This window comes from Zalophus californianus, chromosome 9, assembly GCF_009762305.2.
Source record: "Zalophus californianus isolate mZalCal1 chromosome 9, mZalCal1.pri.v2, whole genome shotgun sequence".
NCBI lineage: Eukaryota > Metazoa > Chordata > Mammalia > Carnivora > Otariidae > Zalophus > Zalophus californianus.
The window spans coordinates 10,710,146-10,725,298 of record NC_045603.1 but is presented as its reverse complement, the minus strand read 5'-3'; the positions used below and the strand labels follow the sequence as shown (position 1 = coordinate 10,725,298).

The 15,153-nt window shown below is 57.3% G+C and overlaps 2 protein-coding genes across 4 annotated transcripts; one reads left to right on the top strand and one right to left on the bottom strand.

Annotated features, from left to right (window-relative positions):
* Positions 1-413: 413 nt before the first annotated feature.
* Positions 414-8,334, top strand: CDC42EP1 (CDC42 effector protein 1). Of its 2 annotated transcripts, none has more exons than XM_027595013.2 (3): positions 414-546; positions 4,819-5,571; positions 6,910-8,334. In XM_027595013.2, exons 2-3 carry the CDS (start codon positions 5,109-5,111, stop codon positions 7,569-7,571), a joined length of 1,125 nt encoding a protein of 374 aa, XP_027450814.1. In that variant the 5' UTR covers positions 414-546; positions 4,819-5,108; the 3' UTR covers positions 7,572-8,334. The 2 variants fall into 2 exon arrangements, with proteins under 2 accessions (XP_027450814.1, XP_027450815.1); XM_027595014.2 differs by lacking the exon at positions 414-546 and adding an exon at positions 4,720-4,738.
* A 45-nt stretch (positions 8,335-8,379) lies between these two features.
* On the bottom strand, positions 8,380-12,239 carry LGALS2 (galectin 2). 2 transcript variants are annotated; one of them, XM_027595016.2, is made up of 4 exons: positions 12,163-12,235; positions 10,445-10,527; positions 9,117-9,273; positions 8,380-8,878 (listed from the first exon to the last, which is right to left on the bottom strand). In XM_027595016.2, the coding sequence occupies exons 1-4, from the start codon at positions 12,166-12,168 to the stop codon at positions 8,810-8,812; spliced, it is 315 nt and encodes a 104-aa protein (XP_027450817.1). In that variant the 5' UTR covers positions 12,169-12,235; the 3' UTR covers positions 8,380-8,809. The 2 variants fall into 2 exon arrangements, with proteins under 2 accessions (XP_027450817.1, XP_027450816.1); XM_027595015.2 differs by having other exon boundaries at positions 8,645-8,952; positions 12,163-12,239.
* Between the last annotated feature and the right edge of the window lie 2,914 nt (positions 12,240-15,153).

Below are 15,153 nucleotides of genomic sequence, written 5' to 3'. Positions count from 1 at the left end.
GGATTGGGAGAAAGGCAGTGGGCATCCCAACTCGTAGAACTCAGGGTCTCTGCGGGTCTGTCCGGCATTCAAGGCCCCGGAGACCCGAAGGGAGCGGCTGGGGAGCCCAGTTCTCAGGTCTGGGCGCCCCAAAGCCCCGCGGGGAGCCGGTGGGGGAGGGGTGGCCGCCGCTGACCCGCGTCGCCCCGCCCGGGCACCCGCACGTTCCCGGGGTCCCCCGCTCCCTGCCGGCAGTCGGGGGCGGCGGGCTAGGGCCCCTGCCCGGCACCCTCGCCACCCCCCTCCAGCTCTCCTCGCCCCTCTGGGCGGCCCGACCGGTGCCCCGGAGGGGGCCCGGCCCCGCCCGCGGGCGGGAGGAGCGAGGCGCGGGGAGGGAGCGCGCCCACACCCCGCCCCCGCCCCCGGAGCCAGCCCGCGGAGCCCGCGGCCAGGGCGGCGCAGACCGGCCCAGCCACTCGCCCGGGCTGCGCGCCGCGACGCGCTGCCGCCGCCCCTGCCGCCGCGTCCGCCCCCCGGCCCCCGGCCCCCGGGGCTCGCCGAGCGAAGGTAACAGCGCCACCCGGGTGGGCGTGGACGCCGGCGGGGGGGGACCGGCACCCTCCTAGGCGCCCGGGGGCTGGGGCGGGGGAGTGGGGGAGGCCAGCCTGCCGGAGGCGCCCCCGGTGCCAACAAGGAAGGCCCAGCCGCCGGCAGCGGGAGCGGCGCGGGGGTCCCTCCAAGTTTGGGGGTTGTTTTGTACTGTCCACGGCGAGCGGAGGGGCGCAGAGAGTTGGGGCGGGTGAGCGGTGAAGCGGGCTGCGGGAGGAGGGGGAGAGCAGAGGGCCGTCTACGCTCCTTCCTGCCCTGGGAAAGGAAGGGAAGGAACGGGGAGGGGGCGATGTGCCGGAATGTCGGGCCCCTTGGCGAGGCCGGCGCGGAGAGCGGGAAGTGGGGGGCGGGAGGGACCGCTGGGGAGATGGACCAGGCACCCTGCCCCCAGGCACCCTGCCCCCTCCCCAACCACCGCATTCCAGGCCGAGCAGCGGATGAGGTCATCCCGTCCGGTTCCCCTCGGGCCACGGCAGCCGGCTGTCCCCTTCCCCCGCGGAACGAGCGACCCTCCCCATTCTAACCCCCTGCCTCCCAGAGGGAATGTTTTATGGCCCAAGTCTTCCGCGACTTCCAGTCCCGACTGGCCTCGAGATTGTTCTGTCCTTGCCCCAACCAGGCAAGACCCGCGAAGCCTGAAGCCCATTTTCTAGACCGGAAAACTGAGGCCTAGAAAGGCGGAGGGACCAGTCCCAGGCCGCCCCAAACGCGTTGTGGGGAGTGGAACCCAGGACTGGGGGGGGGACACTTGGTCCGTGGCCACCCCCCTCCTCGAGTGGAGGGCTTCGGCCGTAACTTGGAGTGGTGGACCAAGAAGCGTCTCTCCCGCTTTTTCCTCTTACTCCCCTATGGCCCCTGGTGCTCCCTCCTAACCCCTCAGAGTCCAGCAACAGGGTCCCCACTGCGGCCGCAGACAACTTGCTGGCCTTTTCTGGCCTCGGTTTGCCCGTCTCTCCACCTGTGGGGAGGGGTGCTTCAGGGGATACGAGGGGCCCCAGGGAGTTAATCTTTTATTCTAGGGCCAGAACTGTCCTGACCCAGGCAGGGCCGCGCTGTCCAGTGGTACGGGTGGTGTTACCCAGCCGGACGCCGGTGGGGAGGGGGCTGTGTGCATGTGCCTGGCCTCCAGGGTGACAGGTGGTGCGCTGGCAGGCACGAGGGTGACCCTCAGGTGAGCGCCAGGGTGCAGGAGCCCAGCCTCTGCCCTCCCCGATGTCGGACAGCACCCCCTGCCTCCACCGCACCGCGGTGCCTCCACAGCGGCCCCTGTCGGCCCCCTCCAGCCTTGTCCTTGCGGTCATTACCACCATTGAGTAACCTCTTCCCAAGTGCCCCAGCCTCACTATCCTCTGTAGGCTAAATACGAGGACCGCTAGGACCTTGAGGCTGCTGGGTGACCACTCTTGCCCAGGTCACAGGCACCGAATGTACACAGTCTCCCGCCTCCCAGGCCTGCCCTTCCCGAGCTCAGCAGCTGGGCATTGCCTCCTCCAACAACTCTCCCCAGGCCCCTGTGGTCCTACCCCTCCCCTGACATTTACTTGTGATGGTGACAGAATCCCAGGGAAGCTCCGGGGCCATCCACTTTTTTTTGCTCTGTGACTTGGGGCGAGTCAATCCCCTTTCTGCGCCTTATTTTGTTCACCTGTAAAATGGGTGTCGTGAGCGTTAACAGGTAGTAATCCCGGGCTGGTGAGAGGAGGTGGGCCTTGCACCAGGACACCTGGAGCCCCTCTTCCTCCAGGGCCAGGTGGGGCACACCTGATCGCCAGCAATAAAACCCTGCAGTCAACAGCTGGGGTCAAATTGCTGCCACTAAGGGGCCCCCAGTGAGAGATGTTAGTGCTAACATGTTGGATTTGAACTGGGGCTGCCCTGCTCCAGGACCTGGGGCTTTATTTACAGCACCTTCCACTCATAACTCCTCTGGGAAAGGGCCAGCTTTCGATGCTGTTCTTGTTTTCCACGTGGGAAAATAGGTCCCCAGTAGCAATGCCCTGCCCTTTGTCCCACAACCTCTCTATTGGCAGGGTCTCTTTATTGCAGTGGGCAAGGTGGAAGGGTAAGGAGAGACCTTTCCGAGGTGCCCAGACGCATCTGGTCTCACGAGTCAAAATGGCCGTGGGGATTCAGTGGGGGCCAGAGTCCCTTTTGCAGAGAGAAGAGTAGCTACTTGGAGGTGGCGGCTGGGAGAGAGGTGGGTGTAGCCACAAGACAGACACAGGGACCCCTCACATGACATCTCAGGGTGACCCCCCTCCCCAGTTCCTTCCCCCGCTCACAGAGTCATCCCGCATCTCTGCAGAGCTAGGAAACCTGCCATGTACCTGCCAGGACCTTGGCCAAGTCCCTTCCCTCTGAACCTTGGCTTTCCCTGTAAAAACGGGCTAACCCCTCAGCTGTGCGGGGCAGTTGGCGTCCGAAGACGTCATGTACTGGTTGGCCAACGGCAGAGTGCTCCGTAACTTCAGCAAACATTCCGCGAGGACTTGGTGCCGGGGGTGCCAGGGAAAGGGATGATTCAGACACCCCCCGCCCCGGGGGAGGAGTTAGGGTTGGGGGAGGATCAGATGGTGGGAAGGGAAGAGAATGTAGTCAGAGAACAAAGCAAGCTTTGTTTTATTGCTTTCTTTGTTTTTATCTTGTTATTTAACCTATTTTGAATTTCAAATAACATTCAAAGGGCAGTACTGAGATTTTTCTGCTTGGAGGTGGCAGCGAAATTTAAAAAAAAAAAAAGTTCAGGCACAGATCTAGGTGTTCTTGTTAAGGATTATTATCAACTTTTATCAGCTGAGGTCCCAGGCCCGCGGAGGTAGGTGACTTGCTCAAGGTCACACGGTGAAGCTTTTCCCCACCCATCTACCTACCCTCCCTTGGAAGGTGGCAAGGGGTGATCCTTTGGCAGGAAGGTCATTGTAGCGATCTCCTGCGATTGAACCCCTGTTGATTTGGCACTTGCCACGTGCAGAGTTCAAGCTGGATGGAAGGAGGGAGGAAGACAGGAACATCTAGACGGCGGCCCCACCTTCACAGTGTGTTGCCAATCTGGGGAAACAAGACTGGGCTCCAGGAGCCAGTCAAAGGCTATGTGAGTCAGAGGCTCTGAGTTCAAGTCTCGACTAGCTCTCTTGATGGGACCTGAGTTCAAGTCTCGACTAGCTCTCTTGATGGGACCTTGAGCAAACTTGTAACCTCTCTGGGCCACAGGAAAGCCAGAGGTCAGACCATAGGCCCATAGGCATCCTCCAGACTGCACTTTCTATGATACTAGAAGGGATGGGGTCAGACCAAGAGAAGCTTAGAGAAGGATGGGGCGGGGGAGGAGGCAGGGAGATCAGGAGGGGTGGGCAAGAAATAGCTTTTGGCACCAACTGTGCTTTTTCCAAAACTTGTTCCCTGACAACAAGGCTCCTACCTCAATTTGAAAAACTATAGTAAAATTCTTTCCTGCGGGCCTTCTCAGAGCCTTCAATCTGCTCAGGCATGCAGTCGGCAGCTGGGAAAAGCCACTTTTGACCACAGGATCCTTTTTCCAGGAAGCACCTTGAGGCGGAGCGTTCTGAGGAACCTCTGTGCAGGCTGTTTACACAGCAATTCCCAAAGCCTGTGGCAGGGCACCTCCTCCCTCCTGGCCTCTCTGAGTGGAGGACAGTTTAAGCCACAGAGAAGGGAGGTGATTTGCCCAACCTGGCAGCAGAGGAGAATGTACCTTGGGGCTCAAGGGCTCTGGGTTTGCAGGGGAGGATGGGGTGGGGGGTGCTCTCCCTCGCCATTTTGATTGTGTAGCTTCAAACAAGTCACTTCACTTCTTTGTGCCTCAGTTTCTCTAAAATAGTGCCTCCCTCAGGGCTGTCATGCGGGTTACATGAATGACAGGTAATTTATCAGCACTTAGTAGGTGCTTCACAGACGGTCTGGGTATAAGGACCATCCGTGCTTCTTAACTGCTACACATCTCCAGGGTACAGCTGGATGAATTATTCTGTGCCCCTCCCAGCAGTCCCTGCTCAGAGGCAACCACGATTCTGACTGTATCACTCTTGTTTCCTTTGCCTGCTCTTAAATGTCGGGTGCCCAGAATTCTACAGCATGTCCTCCTTGTGCGCCTGCTCAGCGTTTTGTCGGTGGCCCCCATCTCTGTCGGCAGGTATAGCCACCTGTTCTCTCTAGCTGTGATTTGGACCCAGGATCCCCCGGGCCCACCATCGTTTTCTTTCTTTCTTTCAGGTCTCTACCCCTGGGCAGAGAGGGGCTGTCCACACTCGAGGCACAACTCATACCTTCCCTGTTCTTGGACAGAACACCGACAGCTGCTTCCACGGGGCCGGGAGCCAGGCCCCAGGGAGAAACCAGCCATGGGCCTTCCACAGCCTCAGCATTTGGGGGCGACACCTTAGGAGCGCAGGGGAGGCAGCCTCTGTCCACCCCCTTCCACGGGGAAGGAGGGAGCTGAGAAGTGGACCCTGAGCCCAGGCCCCAAGGGGGGCATGCACCAGCCGCTGTGAGAGCCAGAGCTGATGCCGGGCCCCCAGGGGGCTGGAGGAGCCCCTGCCATGAGCCTGGGCAAGCTCTCGCCTGTGGGCTGGGTGTCCAGCTCACAGAGCAAAAGGCGGCTGACAGCAGACATGATCAGCCCCCCGCTCGGGGACTTCCGCCACACCATGCATGTGGGCCGTGGTGGGGATGTCTTTGGTGACACCTCCTTCCTCAGCAACCATGGCGGCAGCTCTGGGAGCACTCACCGCTCACCCCGCAGCTTCCTGGCCAAGAAGCTACAGCAGGTGCGGAGGGTAGGGGCGCCGCCCCGGCGGATGGCCTCCCCGCCCGCACCCTCCCCTGCTCCGCCCGCAGTCTCCCCGATCATCAAGAACGCCATCTCCCTGCCCCAGCTCAACCAGGCTGCCTACGACAGCCTCGTGGTGGGCAAATTCACCTTTGACCGCAGCCCTGCCAACTCCACGGACGGCCGCTCCAGTTACGGTGAGGGCCTGTGCTTGCTGCTTATTTTTTAGGTGCTGAGCTCCAGAGGGTTCGATGGGTCAGCCTAGCCTCCAAGTGAGCGCTTTTCCCCACATTAGTTTGGTCTCCCCATGGAGGTTAGGCCCAAACTCCAGACCGTGAGTGGGGTGGGGGTCAAGGAGTATTTGTACGCTGAGGTTGAGAGGTGAGGAGCTGGGGTTTGAGTCCCACCTGCCTCTAACTTGCCTCCCCATGTCTGGGCCCCTGGCTGAGCCAGCCCGTTCCCCCCCACCCACCCCCGTCCCCTTCAACCGAAGCAGCCCCTTTACATCAGAATGACAGAGTGGAGAGACTGGGAGTCTGGGCTCTGGGATTAAAATCCTGCTTCTACCTGATTTCCAGCAAGCCGACTGCCCTCTGTCAGGTCAAGTCCTGACCTGTATAATGGGTGCATTAGGGTCATTGCTGAGACTCAGAGATGTGATACGTGTATCAGGCGTGGCCCAGAGTCGCACATAGTAGGTGCTCGGGACATAGGAGCTGTTGCTGTGTTGTTGTTATTTGAACAGAAGTTCCTGTGACTTGACCAGTTTGGAAAAACCACTCCCAGGGACGGAAGCCAGAGGTCCCTCTTGCTGTGGTTGGGGAGTGGTGGGTGCTTCGGTCCTTCCGCTGCGCTGCTCACCTGGGAACCGGGGCCGCTGCTGCCACCTGGTGGCCATTCCCGGCCCGTGGCTTTGCCTCACTGCCACGGGCCTCCTCCCATGCTCGACTCCCTGAGGGCTGCTCAGAGCTCCCCTGGGGGCTGGTCCACAGTAAGCACACCGGGCCTCGGGCATGGCAGTCCTGGAGCCAGAGGGTGGAAGAGGTCCTTTGCAGGGCATCTGCCTGTCCTCTGAGTCTGTGATTTCTGTGCAGTCAGACCCTGGCTGCTGGTTCCATCCCTGTGCCCACAAACCCGCCCACGCGCTGTGGGTTTGCTGCAACCCTTGGCCCCTGTCATGGAAGGGGACTAGCGACCATGACCCTCAGTTGGGACTGAGAGGAGGTTTGAGCTCCAGGCTTGGCTCCACCCCTTCAGAGTCTGTGACCCCGGGGCAAGCCTTTCCCCTTGTCCCAAATTGAGTCTTACTTTCTTCATCTACAAAATGGGAATGAGGACTGTGTCCATTTTCCACTTCTAGGCTTGATAGGAAGATCCTGTGAGAGACTCCAGGGTTCACTATATTGGAAAGAGGGGAGAAACTGAGGCCAGATGCGAGAGTGACGTGTTAGAGGTCACAGAGCAAGCTGGCTCTCCCCAATTCCTGGTTGGGGACCCCAGCTATGACCCTGCTCCCCATTTTTATTTTTTTCCAGGCGTGGACTCTGGGTTCTGCACTATCTCCCGCCTGCCTCGCCAGGAAAAGCCTCGTGACCGAGACCATGATAATACCTTCCCCTCTGAGTCCGGGCTTCGCCGCTCTGACTCCCTTCTGTCCTTCCGCCTGGACCTCGACCTTGGGCCATCTCTCCTCAGTGAGCTGCTGGGGGTCATGAGCCTTTCAGAAGCCTCTGCTGCTGAGACCCCAGCCCCTGCCACAAGTCCCCCCGCCCCTGCTGCCGGTCCCCCAGCCCCTGCCTCAAGACCCCCGGCCCTTGCCACAAGCCCCCCAGCCCCTGCTGCAAGCCCCCAGCCCCGTGGACACTGCCCCAATGGGGTAACCGCTGGGTTGGGCCCAGTGGCTGAGGTGAGGGCCAGCCCAGTGGAAGAGTATCCCTGTGCACCTGCTGGCGTGGCCCCTGGCAGGCACTGGGGAGCAGGCTGGGGGGACAACCAGGGCAGCCGCCACTACACTGGGAGAGATGCCTGGAGCCAGGAGCTGGGGGGAGTGCTGCCCCAGGCTCGGGCTTCTTGGGAGAGCCTGGATGAAGAGTGGGGCGCACCCCAGGCAGGCAGCAGGGCCCCAGTGCCCAGCACAGTGCAAGCAAACACCTTCGAGTTTGCTGATGCTGAGGAGGACGATGAAGTCAAAGTGTGAGTGGCCGGCCATGGGCTCAGGACCCTGCCGGGGCTCAGGGCACTGCCAGGAACAGCCCAGGTGCAGAGGCAGCACCTGATAACTAGGTCCTGCCCATGATCGATGGGAGAACGCAGTTGACCCCCAGCCCCTCCACCCCTCTGCAGGACAGACATGGGAGGGAGGCCAGAGGAGACCAGGCTTGTTCTCATTCCTGCTGGGCTGCCTTGCCCAGCCCCCTTGCCACTCTGGACCCACAGCCATTCCTTAGGCCCACCCCCAACCCTGTGCCACCCCCACTGATTGGAGGGCCCAGCCTCACAGTGCAGCTTTTGTGCTGGAAAAACTGTCCTTGCTGGGGGTGGGGGGGGGCACGGGGTGCATACCACACAGGGCCTTTGTCTCCTCTCCCAAAGGGACCGCCTGCCCCAGCCCTCCTAGAGCTGCCCCCAGCAGGGTCCCTGCCGCATCCCCGAGAGCCCCAGCCCTTGCTAAGGCTGCTTCCCCAACATTCCAACCCTAACCCCTGACTTATCCCAGAAGTCTCAGAGAAAAGTCAGGTGTGACCTCACAGGGGAGGAATCCCACCTTCCTGTGCACCCCAGACCTGCTTCTGGGTCCTGATTAAAAAAGGCTTTTTGATAAAAGGTGTCCTGCAAGATGCTTGGGGACCTGGGAGAACAGGGTCAACTCCACCTGCTTAAATAGCCTCCCATCATGTTCGGAAAACCAAAGAACCGTGCCCCCCCCCCCCCCCCCCCCCCGCCAACCCACACCCCCAGGGCCCCCAGTGAGGGGAGGGGCTGAGGCAGAGGGTAATGAGTAACCAGGCTGGAATGACTGTTCCAGCGATAAAGAGGCCCAGGTGGGAGGCTTATCTACAGTTCCTGGAACAGCCCCTGGCCCAGGTGCCTGCAACCAGTGCCTGCCCTGTAATCCCACAGGGCAGCCGTGGGTGCTTGGAGGTGTTTGGGAGCACGTCCCAACCCCCACCTCGAAGCCCTATGATCTCGTGCCTCAGTTTCCTTCTCTGTATCATGAGGATGCTGGGGGCATGACAATGTATGGAAAACACCGGCCACAGAAAGACTGGATAAAGGCGTGTTCTTTTTGTTTCTTCTTCGCTTTAGTGGAGGAGAGTAGGGTCCCGGGGGCAGGAACTGCTGGGCGGCTGCTGGTCCTGTGTGACTGGGTAGAGAAGCTTCAGAGAGGGCATCTGTACCCGGGGTCTTCACTCCGGTGAAGTGCTATCCACTTAGTCAATCTTGAAGGAGGAGACATTCAACCCGCCTTGCACGCTCAGGTAGCTCAGGTGGCTGTCGCCCAGCCTGTTGGGAAAGGTAAACTGGTGCCCATCTGGCAGCTTCACTTTGAATCCGTCATTCCCAAAGGTCACGGTGATCTGTGGTGGGAGGGAAGGTGTCAGGGAGGCAGGAGGCCCCGGAAGTGGGCCAGGGCAGCTTGAGGAGGCTCAAACAGTGCCAACACGTGTCTAGGCCAGGGGGCCCTACCCTCGGGGCTCTCCCATGGACGTGCTCCTCGGGCGCCTTTCCCCTTTGACCTCACCTTGACTTCTGACCCTGGGCTGAAGCACATGTGACCTTCCCGTTGCTCCTGCCCCCAGTTGCCATCCCATGAGTTGCAGATGATGGCAGAATCATGGAAGCGTGGGTTGAAATGCAGGTTCAGCTTCTCTGACCCCTGGCCCAGATTAATCACAAATCTGCAGGGAAAGGGGCAGCAAGTCAGGATGGGGGGCCAGCGCTGGATAAAAGTACTTGGGTTGACCCCAAGCTGAAAGAATCATGAAAGAAAGATGTTAATTGAGGCCTGTGCCTTAAAACAAGGGAGGTGACAACCTGGTCAGACCTAGCACGTGGGAGTACCACATTCCATTTGGCACCTGGACTAAGGCTCTCAACAGGAGGGTCACTGAGAGTGACAGTCTCAGGAATCGGGGTACCTATCCTGGGGGAGAGAATTGCTGTCCTTAGATATTTGGAGGCCTGTTGAGTTTGGCCATAAACAGTTAAGCTAAGGTGGTGAGCTCCCTGTCATTACAGGTATTCAATCAGGGGTTGTGTGACTTCTTGACAGGATCACTACAGCCTGGGTTAGACCGTCAAGGCCCCTGAGAGTAGGACACTCTGAGTCATGAATAGGGTGCCTTCAGGGGTAGGTCTCAGACCAGAGGGGTTACAAATGTCTGTAAACTTGAACCCAAGTAAGAGAAAGGGGTGACTCTGCTCTTGGCTCCTACCCCCTACATCAGCCTGCCCTCGCCAACCAAAGATTCGTGGAGATCAGCCCCAAGAAATTCTATACCCGTTCGGCACACAGGTAGAGCCCGATGCTGAGCTGTAACACGGGAGGGGCAGCGCCGCTGGTTCTAATGGAGAGGATGCAAGTGAGACCCCCCCCCCTTGGCGCCCCCTGGTGGCTGTCTCTGGGGTAATGTGTATGAAAGGCTGGCCTCTGCCCATTCAGCCGGGTTAAGAGAGTGATGGTGGGGAGGCGTGGGCTTTCAGTAGAGACACCTGACCCACAGGGGGCTGGGCAGAGCTCCAGGGGCTTCTCCACCTGCCTCCTCAATGTTTTGGGGGGCCGCGGAGCTGAGCATATAGCATGAGCTGTGAAATTCTGAGGGTCCCAAACACCCTCAGCCGTGAAGGCAGGCCCCCTCCTGTGAGGGGCGCGGGAGGGTGTGGGAACCAGCAAGGATGTTAAAAAGGCCCGTTTGGACCGGGGTCGCTCTCCTCTGTGTCCATCTCACAGGGCTGCCCTGCCTGCCTGCCCGCCCCCCTGCTTCCAGGCCTGTTCCAGGCCTGTGGACAGCTCCCCTGCCCCCTTCCGTCCCACCCCACCCCCCACCCCCCGCCTCTCCTCTTGCTCACCCATCAGCATCACTGGCAATCTTGCCCTTGATCTTCAGGGTGGTCCCCAACTTCATGTCCATGTTTGTCATCTCCAATTTTTCCTGTGCCAACCGAGAAGCATTCCATAAAAAGCCCATCGCAAGCATGCCCAGAGCCCTTCTGCCGGTGGAGCCCGCTCACACGCCGCAGGTCGCACTCCCCCTCTGCGCACTCGAGGGCACTGAGCTGGGAAAGGTTCCCCCATCGTTAATATAAGAGATTTGGACTGGGTGGTCTCTGGAGAAGGAGGAAAGAGCGGGCAGGGATGGGATGGGTGGAGAAGCAGAAAGTGGGTTGGGAAGGTCTCTGGGCCACAGAGCTCCTCTGAGAGGGGAGGGCTGGACAGCATCATCCCTGCCACACGTGACCCCACCCGTGGCATTCACATCCTGCATCCTATCTGTACCAGCTTGAACGGTGTCTCCCAAAAAGTTATGGCCACCTGACACCCATGGACATGACCTATCTGGAGATAAGGTCTTTGCAGATGTAATCAAGATTTGTTTAGGGTAGACCTTAAATCCAATACACCTGGCATCCTTATAAGCAAAGGGAAAAGTGGACCCAGAGACACAGACACACAGAGGTGAAGGCTCTGTGAGGACAGAGGCAGAGAGGGGAGAAGTGCAGCCACAACCAAAGACTGCCGCGAACCGCAACCACCGGAAGCTGGAAGAGAAAAGAAAGGATCTTCCCCTGGAGCCTTCAGAGGAAGAGTGGCCCTGCCGACCCCTCGATTTCAGACTTCTAGCCTCTAAAACTCTGAGAGAATAAATGTGTTACAGTGACCACGGGGAACTAAGACACCTTCTGATCCTCAGATGCCATCTGTGATCCAGTTGCCCAAATGCGGGAGACGGAGGCTCAGAGAGGGGCAGTGACTTGTCTGAAGCCACACAGCTGTGACAGAATCAGGGACCGCAAAGGGATGCACTCAAACTCCTGCGTTTAACAGATTGTGACCTTGGGCAACATCCTCCCCGAGCCTCAGTTTCTTCATCTTTATAAAGCTCAGTAGAGGGGCGCCTGGGTGGCTCAGTTGGTTAAGCATCTGCCTTCGGCTCAGGTTATGATCCCGGGGTCCCGAGTTTGAGCCCCAGCTCAGCAGGGAGTTTGTTTCTCCCGCTGCCCCTCCCCCTTCCCCTGCACATGCTCTTTCTCTCAAATAAATAAAATCCTTTTTAAAAAGCCCGGGAGGGCGCCTGGGTGGCTCAATTGGTTAAGCGACTGCTTTCGGCTCAGGTCATGATCCTGGAGTCCCGGGATCAAGTCCCACATCGGGCTCCCTGCTCAGCAGGGAGTCTGCTTCTCCCTCTCACCCTCCCCTTTCTTGTGCTCTCTCTCTCTCAAATAAAAAAATAAAATCTTTAAAAAAAAATTTTAAAAACCCGGTAGGTGTTGACAATTATTATTATTCCTAATATTATTATTATTACGGAAGAGCAACTGAGTCTAGAGGGGGGAAGAGGTAGGTTCACGTTCCCGCAGCAGGGTGGTGGTAGAGAGAGCAGAGAACATCCATGCTAGAGGACGGTGGAGGCCGTCTGTCCTCCTCGGTCACTATACAGATAGGGAAACCGAAGCCCAGGGAGGGCCGGTGACACTTTTCTCCAGCCCCCCTCCCCACCAAGTCGCCCCACTCAGGCAAAGATGTGGGGAATGGAGGAGGTGAGCCGTGGGGAAGCCGGCTTCCTCACCGACATGGTGGCAGCTCCTGGCCGCAGTTCTTGGTGGCTCCTGGAGGCCTGGGCTCCAGATCGCGCCTCACAGCCCAGTTTATATTCTAGAATATTACACATTAACTCCCTCAAGGCCATAAATGGGGACTTTGGTCCCTTCTGCCCCCGTGTCTCTCCACCAGCATCTCCTAGTACCCAGACCAAACGGGTGGGAGGCTCCTCACCTGGGCGCACCCAGCCCAGCCCAGCCCAGAGCATCCTCCCGACCTCCCTGCCCCCAGCCTCCCACCCCCTCCCAGCCCAGCCCCAGCTGGGTGTCAGAGCCAGCACAAACACCATGCGAGCTTGGCAAGCCACCTGCCGTCCTGAGTTCTGCTTCCTCATCCTCAAGCACAGAGACTCGCTCTGCAAAAAACCTCGAAGCTTCTCATTTTCTCTGACGTCGAGCTTCATTCCGAGAGCTCTCTGTTTTGTTTTCTCCCCTCACCCCATGATTTTTCTGATTGTACGTGTAAGTTTTAAAAGCAATACATGGTGGATTCAAGGAAAACATCTAGAAGTGCCTATAACAAACTGTTAAAATCAGAGAAGGGAGGGGAAGGGCTGAGGTGGGGGCAGTACTGGGGATTTAAATGCTTTGATCTTCTGTGACTTACATCACTGGCTCACGCAGGCAGTTCGAGATATGAAGTATGAAAAACGTCAGAAATAAAGCAAGCGCTCCTAACCCTCCCACCAGAAGGAAACCTGCTTTCTCTACTGGCTCATTTCCCTCCTCACAGTTTTCTGTGGATTCATATCACAGACAGCCCTCTGTGCAGTTGCCTACCCTGCTTCATTCAGTAAACATTAAAGCCCACAAATCTGTATTTCACAATGATAGTGCAATGGCAGTGAACTATTCCACCTTTCAAGAACTAAATTTATTGGACCAATTTCCTTCTGCTGAACACTTACATTAATTCTAAATGTTTGCTATTAAAAGTACTGCTGCATTCAATCTATTTGCATATAAAGTTTGACTGCGTCCGGACAACATATTTAGGGTGGATTCCTGGAAGCGGGATTTTTCTAGAACCCTAGTTTGGCATGGTTTCCATCAGAGCTGGTAGTGGTCACTCTGGAAGGGGTGCGGAGAGGCCAGCCCTGCAGAGAACCCTCCAGTGCCAGGAGCTGACGGGTGGCTTGCTGCCCGGTGCTCACAGAGGACACCGCCTCCAGGCCCCTGCCCACCCCAAGAGGACGGTGATTTCCTCATTTTAAGCCACAAGGAAATCAATCCGTTCTCGGCCTCCCTCCCAGGGCCGTGATAAAGCCCAAGCAAGATAAGGAGGTTTCAGGTGCTTTATACACAGAAAAGCCCCTAATCAACAGAAACTGCACCTCGTAAAGGTGGTATTTTTCTGATTATAGCAGTAATTCTAGCTCACTATAGAAGGTTTCTATAAGTGCACAAAGTAGAAAGAATTTACAAGTTCGCTTGCTTTAGAAGAATCTTTTAAGATTTTATTTATTTATTTGACAGAGAGAGACACAGTGAGAGAGGGAACACAAGCAGGGGGAGTGGGAGAGGGAGAAGCAGGCTTCTCGCTGAGCAGGGAGCCTGATGCGGGGCTCGATCCCAGGACCCTGGGACCACCACCTGAGCCAAAGGCAGACGCTTAACGACTGAGCCACCCAGGCGCCCCTAGAAAAATCTTTAAAGATGGGAGCACATGTTCACGAATTGGATGCTTTTCTGTGTGTGCGTGTTACCTCAATGAAAGGTTTTTTAAAAGAAAGAAAGAAGGAAAGGAAGGGAGGGAGGGAAGAAAGAAAGAAAGAAAAGAAAAAATCAAAATCACCAAAGAAAAGAAAAAAAATCAAAATCTCCAGCCTTGTTCTCTTAGTAACACCTGCCTTCTGGGGCGCCTGGGTGGCTCAGTCAGTTAAGCATCTGCCTTTGGCTCAGGTCAGGATCTCAGGGTCCTGGGATCGAGCCCACCTCAGGTTCTCTGCTCTGCAGGGAGTCTGCTTCTCCTCTCTCTGTGCTCTCTCTCTTCACTCTCATAAATAAGTTAATTAATTAAAATAAAACAAAGCCTGCCTCCTAAAGGGTACTCTACACTTTACAGAGCACTTTATCCAGCCCTCATCACAGTAACCTCAACAAATTTTCAAGATGATCTTTATTATGATCCCATTTTTCAGATGGGGAAGGAAGGGTCCCATGCAAGGAGTAAGAGGCAGAGCTTGCCTTGTCTACAAACCCATGGCTCGCTGCCCTCACTTAGCAAAGGGAAGAGTCGCCCTCCAGAAGGATGTCCTTTGTGTGACACACAGCCTTGGTCATGATGTCCAGTGATCCCTACCTCCTGGTATTCACACCCTCGTATATTGACTCCCCTTGAGTGTGGCTGGACCCAGAGACTTTCGCCTAACAAAGAATATTAGAATAGGGCAAAAGTGCCCGGGTGTCACTTCCAAAATTAGGTACTGAAAAGACTGATTACAAAAAGAGACATTAGAAAAGACTGTCCCCTCTCCCTCTCCCTCCCTCCCTCCCTCCCTCCTTCCCTCTCCCTCTCTCTGCCCTAACTCTGGGGGAAGCAAACAAGCCACTTTTGAATAGTCCTACAGACGAGGCCCATGTGCCAAGGAACCGATGTCTCCAGCCAACAGCCAGTAAAGACCTGAGGCTCCCTGACAGCCAGATGAGTGAACCTGGCAGTGGAACCCCCCCTCCCCACCACCGCCGACTTAAGCCGTGGGATGGCTGAGGTCGCCAACACCTGGACTGCAGCTTGTGAGAGACCCAGAAAAGTCCTGTCTGGATTCCTGAGCACAGAAGCTGTGAGAAACCTATTTCTAGTTTTATGTCTCTCCATTCAGGTGAATAACTAGTACACTTGGCCAAGCGATTACTACCAAAAGCTCGGGGTGAGAAATAGTATCCCCGAAGGCCTCCCCACTAAGGAATCTGCGGTCCGGCGTGTCCCTGGACATTCCATCATACTGGTCTTTTTAAAG